The 7508-nt window shown below is 44.1% G+C and overlaps 2 protein-coding genes across 2 annotated transcripts; both read right to left on the reverse strand.

The window, feature by feature from the left end:
* Nucleotides 1–1485: 1485 nt before the first annotated feature.
* LOC136444237 (protein rolling stone-like) lies at nt 1486–4514 on the reverse strand. Its single transcript, XM_066441747.1, has 2 exons — nt 3829–4514; nt 1486–2779 (listed from the first exon to the last, which is right to left on the reverse strand). Exons 1-2 carry the CDS (start codon nt 3943–3945, stop codon nt 1982–1984), a joined length of 915 nt encoding a protein of 304 aa, XP_066297844.1. The 5' UTR covers nt 3946–4514; the 3' UTR covers nt 1486–1981.
* LOC136444238 (protein rolling stone-like) lies at nt 4506–7422 on the reverse strand. The gene is made up of 2 exons (XM_066441748.1): nt 7232–7422; nt 4506–6256 (listed from the first exon to the last, which is right to left on the reverse strand). Exons 1-2 carry the CDS (start codon nt 7319–7321, stop codon nt 5465–5467), a joined length of 882 nt encoding a protein of 293 aa, XP_066297845.1. The 5' UTR covers nt 7322–7422; the 3' UTR covers nt 4506–5464.
* Between the last annotated feature and the right edge of the window lie 86 nt (nt 7423–7508).

Below are 7508 nucleotides of genomic sequence, written 5' to 3' on the forward strand. Positions count from 1 at the left end.
AGCAGTGTCGTGGCAGAATGTTATGCAATTAAACAAAAATACGAAAAGGGGGAGTTCTGCTGGAGTACCAAGGTCACACTCCAGGGGGGCCAAAAACGTACCCTGACCTTTGTCTTCCCAACACCTATACGCATATCATATAAAAAATATCATTGTAATCAATCCAGCATTTTTTTTTAGTTATGCTGACTACAAAAATCCGGAAACCCCCTCCCCCCCCCCCCCCCCACACACACACAAACAGATAGACACACGCCAAAAGTATACCTCCATTTTCATCTCGGTAATACATGTAAGTATTGCAGTGGATGTGCCACCTTGTCCATGTCTGTCCAAACCACCTTGATAGCAAAAATATAGGGTGAGTGACTTGCCAAAACCTGTGACCCTTGCCAGCCCGCCTGAGGGCAGTCACCGGCCACTGATTGTCCCTTGCAATTGTGTGCTAAAAGAATCAACGTTGCAAAAGTAATCCGGGGGTGCGGCTTCAACATTTTTGTCGGCTGACTAATTGCAGATTCTGAACATTAGTTGCCATTTTGGCCTATCCCTAAAGCACCTTATACTAGTAGTGACATGGCCGAACAGTATCACGTTTCAGGCGTCACGTTGAACCTGATGATCCCGAGCGCCCTAAGGCCACGTTAGATTAGTGAAATTATAAGCTAGTGCCCTCGACTTAAGGTCTATAAGGTCCCATAAAGTGAATGATAGTTTCTACGTACGTTTTCTGGGTCACAGCTAGCAACTGGTGCCCCTATACTGAAGGAGTGTTGCTCCGTAGAGCCATAAAATCTACATTGTGACTCCTATTGGGTTAGTATGGTTGGGGGTTGTACACTGTCGATATTTCTCGTCTTTTCCTCCCTTAAGTCCAAAGGAAACTACAAAATACACTTACCTTAGTCCTTGTAAAGTCTGAACAATTCCTGTGACCGAACAAAAACTGCCGAGGCCGGAGTTCTTGCTTGATTCTTGCCGCACAAGCCATTTTGTTTGCTTCAAGATCGACAGTTTCCTCGCCCTTCAACTTTCCGGTTCACTGTGTCGCAGGTCGTTAACCTCGGCTTTTTGGAATGACGTCATGCAACACGATTCTCAAAACATCTGTCTTTAGAAATGTTCTCTATTCTATAGTTCTCTCACTTTCCATGCATTTTGTTACACGTTTAAGAATACAAGCTACTTCTGTAAACACATGTTTCTAATTGTATTTCACAAGACGTTAGCAAAGTAAAGAATTCGAATGAAGGTCATGATTATAATCAGCAAGGTCATCTGCCTTGTTGGTTGGGGAGGGGGGCGCAAGCTAGTACATGTTTAGTATGTCATGACGTCAAAAATCACAACAAACTTAATTGAAGTGGAAACCTTTAATATCAAACAGTCAAACACAAAATGATAATTGTCGAGTGGGAGAGCTTTTCACGGTTTAGTTTTCAGCGTCCTCTTGCGGATGATGTATGTACTGCATTTGAGCCGCAGTTTCATATCATGACGCAGGAACACACGTTCAACAATTTTGGTATTTAAAGGATTGCCACGAAACTGTCATTACTGTCATGCTTTGCGAAATGTCCAAGCTCTGAGGACATATCTCCGTAATTTGTGATATGTATAGTCCTGTGACGAAAGTTCTATTAAGATGCCCACGGCAGCCTTTACCTTCTGCCTGCTAAGGTAGCCGTTTGGCACCAAGTCTATACTGGTTAAAGGGTACGGAGGCAGGGAGAAGGTTAACAAATAATAAGCCCTTGACAATCCTACAGCAACCTGATGTGGACTACGCGATTTTCAATTCCAGCACTCACAAAACTAGCCTGACAAATCGCGCTCCTAGTGTCCAGCCGGTTTCCGTAACCGCCTTTAACTCTAGGGTGGGGGTCAGTAACCTCCGGCTGAGAGCTTGTGTAAATACAGGCTATCACAAAACTACTTCAGTTCGTTCTATTCTGTCTAAACCACCACACGACTCATGGGCTCACGCGAGCTCTTCCTCTCGGCGCTGTTCAATTTGGACACCCACTTTAACGGACAGGCTGCGTCTTTTCAGGCGACCTGACAACATCTCGCGAGCAAGAGCGAGACCGAACAGGACCACGTGACACAGTGGGATCGCTACCAAGACACTCCCCGCAGCGACACCAGCGGCCATAGCGGGGTTGCCTCCGTAGTCGAGGACCGGATAGATCCAAGGTCTGTTTAGTGTGTCGGTGCCGCCCGCCGCCCAGTAGATCACCGTAAAGATGACGTACGCTAATCCAAACGCAGACGGGTAGACAAAATGGAGTAGACGGAACGGCAGACTACTGACTGCTCCGTCGATCACTATGACAACGCAGTTGATGGCGTGGGTCAGGATACTGTGTGGGCCGCTGTCGACCGCAAGCAAGGACCAGTATGCAATCGTGATGTACAGCCCAATGCCACAGGTCAGGTTGTACAACACCCAGTACGCTTTGCAGTACCACGGGAGTGTGAGCGTTCGGCTTGCTTCATGAAGCACTTCGGTAGATCTCGTCGCTGGCGCGTCACCATCGGGAAAAGTCGGGTGGTCGTCGGATGACCTCGGGCGACATCGGCTGCCGAAGAAGTCGACGAAGCAGAGTACGGCGCCCACGATGGTGAGGGCTGTGAGGATGATGTAGCCCTGTTCAGTCAGGTAAATCAGCGATTTGGCGCTGATGCCGTACAGCGATTTCGTAGTCGCAAACGTGCAGATCTGGTACAGACATATCACTGTGCGGTAGACCAGGAATGGCACCGGGCTGCTGAACCACTGAAACATCAAACCAAAAGATTAGAAAAAAAGTTATTATCCATATAACCATACAAGCTATGGCAGATTACATGATATTGAAGAAATCACGCTGTTTTAATTGTTATGCATGCAAAATGCAACACTGCAATCAGAGATGGCAGACCTCACCCTCTTAGGGGTAAGGCGCACTACAGAAAACACACACAACCACACATTAGTATGTTGAATTGCTTGTTAAGTTATTCATACGCTGAATTGATTGTATGTTGTATATACATGCCTATTTTAATGTAATTATATAGCTCTGTAGATTTCGACAAATTTCATGAGACTGTAACGTTAACGAGTCATTTTCAAGTAAAGCTGAACTGAACATACACACGCTTTAAGTTGCTTAGACTTTCCCAATGCCAAGCATGTTCTCAGTTCACACCATTGTATCATCTCGGGACGCCAATGCCTGGTAAACACTGGCTAAATTTGGGCTGGGTGAAACATTAGTACCCCACTTTTGTTCTTAACAAAGAAGGCATGCCTGTGCAACCCGTTATCAAATAGCTATATTTAGGGTTCAGGGGTACGGTTACGCGTCGTCATTGTTTTGCTTATTTTGTTTTTCTTACTGCGTTATATGTCGTCGTCTTACCGTTTTCGTATGGGGTGCCTTGCTACACAATCTAATATTATTATTAAGTGTTTTCAAATGAGATTGTACTAGGAATACTATATTATGTGCGGAGTCATGTTGTATGTTTTATTTTGTACGACCAAAAATAAGGTCTTAAGACTTGAAGCAGGGTGAGAGTAAGTACAATTCTACATGTGCAAACGATTTTTATACACCCATGTACAGATTCAGGTCAGGCTGAAGGACTAGGTACTTTGCAAGGAACAATTGTAGCTCTTGCCCTTGCACACAAGCCAAACATTGTACAGATCGAAATTATACAAAGACTGATTCGCTAATTGATGTTGTTGATAGCAATCGTGGTCTTTACTTCGTAAATCCCCTCTATTGTGTGACAGCATAAGTTGGCCTACTTTGTACCACGTTAGAGTCATCTTACCGGGCTGCTTGTAAAGTCTTGGCACTCATCGTGATCCAGACCGAATAGTTTGAGTTGAAATTCTTGCCGAAGCCGCTTGCTACACGTCATTGTTTCTCCTGTACTTTTTCCGTGCATGTTGTGGCCAGACGTGCACTCGAGCGTGGACGTAACATGTGACTTGAACCGCGTTGCTACGCAAAACCTGATCTGACGTCACAAAGTAAGCAAGGTAACGACAAGGACATAGAAAGGTGATCTGAGTTTTATGATGACAAATAAGAGCGTGAAGTTCTTTACAGAAGCAAAACGCATACTCGTATAGCTATGGCGATGTACGCTGTGAGAAATTTCAGGTGAACTCTATGGGAGACCCAGGTGTTTTAATTCTGCTGAAATTTCAATGCAATTAAATACCTACAACTGTATAAGATTCGAAGATTACTTCCGGCCATTTCGAGAAACATCCATCACTCTTCCTCGGCGTCACTAGAATAAACTGGAAGAATGAAACAATGCTTGTACATCCAGGTGGTGTTGTCTTACCATAGGAAGTATCCAAGCAAGATGTACATTTGAGTGGTATTTGCATACGATCCTTACGAGTTAGTGACAAGTTCAACCTGTTTTTTCCAGTTAGGTGTAGATCTGTTTTAATTGTGGTCATCATGATATCACTATCAACATGAATAACTCAACTACGCCCAAGTAAATTTTGGGCCAAATCATGTGGAAAATGATGTTTCTTACGCACTATAAATTGACAAACAAGTCTCTATATATACGATCAAATTCGTATACATGATCTATATGATCTATGATATCAACCCAAGATTTCTTAACATTTACCACGTTGAAGTTAGTCTAATATTATTTTGCAATCAATATCTTGCACCTGAATTTGATCTATCTGCAGGGGCCAGGGTACTCGGTGAGTTATAAGACATTGTTTCTTTAGACTGCAAATACTGCCTAGTCCATATTCAAAACAGATCTAATTGATTATTTTTCATACGAAACAAACATGAACAGTCATAAACAAGAATAAGGGAGGTGGAGAAGGTAATACGATGTAGCTATTTAAAGCATCTTCTTGCGGAGATCCTATGTACTGCATCTGGGCTGCAATTTCCCAGCGTGAAAAATGAGGGAATTTTCAAAAGAGGAAAGAGGTTCTCATTACTAGTGAACTTTGAAAGTTCAAGGAAATTTATAAGTGACCTAGAAGGTGCTTTCGGCTAACTCACATGATTAGAGCAAATTACACAAGTCCCTACCATAGTAATACCCTGTAAGCGTACATTCATTGTCAACATTTCAAACTACAAAACTCCGATTGGAATGGAGTTCTACGTTCTTTTAGACAAAAATTATTTCTATCGTGCTTCTCTTGGAAGCTGTCACTGCGCCTGATCACAGTGGCTGTGGCAGACTTAGGTTATAGTCCAACGTCTTAAATTCTGTCTTGTGACAGTTAGTTGCAAGACTGACAGCCTTACCCAAGGAGCTTCTTAACCGATTTTTCACATGATTGTTCTACAAGAAAAGTGGACCACCACACAACGTTCTTTTCCAACTCTCTCAAAACTATTTCTGTCTGTTCTTTCGTAACCTCGCTAGAATCTCACGTCAAAAGACTCGTGGGTTGTATGGGGCTTCAGGCGCGCTCTTCCTCTCTGTGCTGTTCCATTCGGACTCCCTCACTGATAGGCAGGCTGCGCCTTTTCACGAGACCTGACAACATCTCGCGAGTAAGCGCGAGACCGAACAGGATCACGTGACACAGCGGGATCGCTACCAAGACACTCCCAGCGGCGACGCCAGCGGCCATAGCGGGGTTGCCTCCGTAGTCGATGACTGGATAGATCCAAGGTCTGCCGAAGAGGTCGGTACCGCCAGCCGCCCAGTAGATGACCGTAAAGAGCATGTAAGCCAGCGCAAAGGCTGACGGGTAGACAAAATGGAGTAGACGGTACGGCAGACCGCTGACGACTACGTCAATCACTATGACAACGGAGTTGATGGCGTGGAAGAGAATACTGTAAGGACCCTCATCATCCGCGAGCAAGGCCCAGAAGGCAATTGTGATGAACAGTCCAGCGCTGAATACCACGTTGTACAAGACCCAGTACCCTTTGTAGTACCACGGGAGTGTGAGTGATTGACCTGTTTGGTAAATGGCGTCTGTAGACTGCGTCGTTGGCTCGTCGGGAAAAGTCGGGTGGTCGTCGGATGATGTCGGGCGACATCGGCTGCAGAAGAAGTCGACGAAGCAGAGAACGGCGCTCACAATTGTGTGAGCTGTGAGGATAATGTAGCCCTGCTCAGTCAGGTATATAAGCGATTTAGGGCTGATACCGTAGCGCGAATGTGCGACTGAATACGTGCAGATCTGGTAGAGGCATATCACTACGCGGTAGACCAGAAACGGCACTGGGCTGCTGAACCACTGAAATATAAAAACAACAACGGTCAGGATAGATAAAGATCTATCTCAGTCTATACTTTTAAAGGTTATGGCAGATACCATGATATTGAAGAAAGCCTGCTGTTTAGATTGATAAACACGCCAAAGAAATTAGAGATGACAGACGTGGCCCTCTAAGACGTACACACTAATAAACACACACGCACACGTACACACACACACACGCGCGCGCGCGCAACACACACACATACTTACACAAACACATGCACACGATTGGAAAAGCAATACTTCACCACCCAATACTTTTGGGTGAACAAAAACTTCCTAATGAAATGCTTGAAATTACCAGGACTCTTCACTTTCCAAGCGTGTCATAGGTTCACGCCATTTTTAACCTAAAGGCGCCAATACCTGGTACACACTGTCGCAATCGGCCTAAACATCAGTACCCAAGTGTTTTCCCTAAACACAGGAGGCATGCTATGCTTGTGCAACTCTTAATCAAATTGGGTACAAAGGTACGGTTACACATGCTCTTTGTTCACATTACAAAGATGCCTTTCTCTTTTTTTTATTTGTATAATTATGCCCCAGTCCTTCCCTTCATGTATAATATATAATATGTATATGTATATGTATGAATATATTATCTTCGATTTCTGCAACGTGTACAATGCTGTATACATGTACTTATTGTTACAAGTGTCACGTTACATTGCCTTTTCGTTATGTCTTCAACGACCATTAAAGTTATCGTAAGATCCTCAGCATTTTCGACCTAACTTTTACACGTGCAAACAATCTTATCTAACGTTAGTACATTTTTATGCCTATGTACAGAGTAAGTGCCCCTGTACAACGTTATTGGCCAACAGAACCGAATGGGCTAATCAATTCTGTCGATAGAATGGATCTTAACTTCATATTTTCCTTTGATTGAAAAACAGCTTACGTTGGTCTCATTTTCAACACAGAGTCACATATAACGTTACTTACCGGGCTTCTTGTGAAGTCAAGGTGCTCTCTGTGATCCAGACCAAATGACTTGAGCCGGAATTCTCGCCGAAGCCTCCCTGTACAAGCCATAGTTTTACCGATCGTTTCCTTCACTACTGTGACCGGACGGACGCTAGAACGCGACCTAACATGCGACTTACACCGCGTCTCTACGCAACACCTGATCTGACGTCACAAAACAAGCAAGGTTACGACAAGGACATAAAACGGCACTCGAGTTTTATGGTGACAAATAAATGTCCAAATATCTTTGAGT

Source organism: Branchiostoma lanceolatum, chromosome 11 (assembly GCF_035083965.1).
Source record: "Branchiostoma lanceolatum isolate klBraLanc5 chromosome 11, klBraLanc5.hap2, whole genome shotgun sequence".
Lineage (NCBI taxonomy): Eukaryota > Metazoa > Chordata > Leptocardii > Amphioxiformes > Branchiostomatidae > Branchiostoma > Branchiostoma lanceolatum.

Excerpts from the sequence above, each read along its gene's own strand:
- LOC136444237 (XM_066441747.1), bottom strand. The coding sequence starts at position 3,945 with ATGCACGGAAAAAGTACAGGAGAAACAATGACGTGTAGCAAGCGGCTT. Across the intron at positions 2,780-3,828 it reads AAGACTTTACAAGCAGCCCG|TGGTTCAGCAGCCCGGTGCC; the intron begins GTAAGATGACTC and ends TTGATGTTTCAG.
- LOC136444238 (XM_066441748.1), bottom strand. The coding sequence starts at position 7,321 with ATGGCTTGTACAGGGAGGCTTCGGCGAGAATTCCGGCTCAAGTCATTT. Across the intron at positions 6,257-7,231 it reads TTGACTTCACAAGAAGCCCG|TGGTTCAGCAGCCCAGTGCC; the intron begins GTAAGTAACGTT and ends TTTATATTTCAG.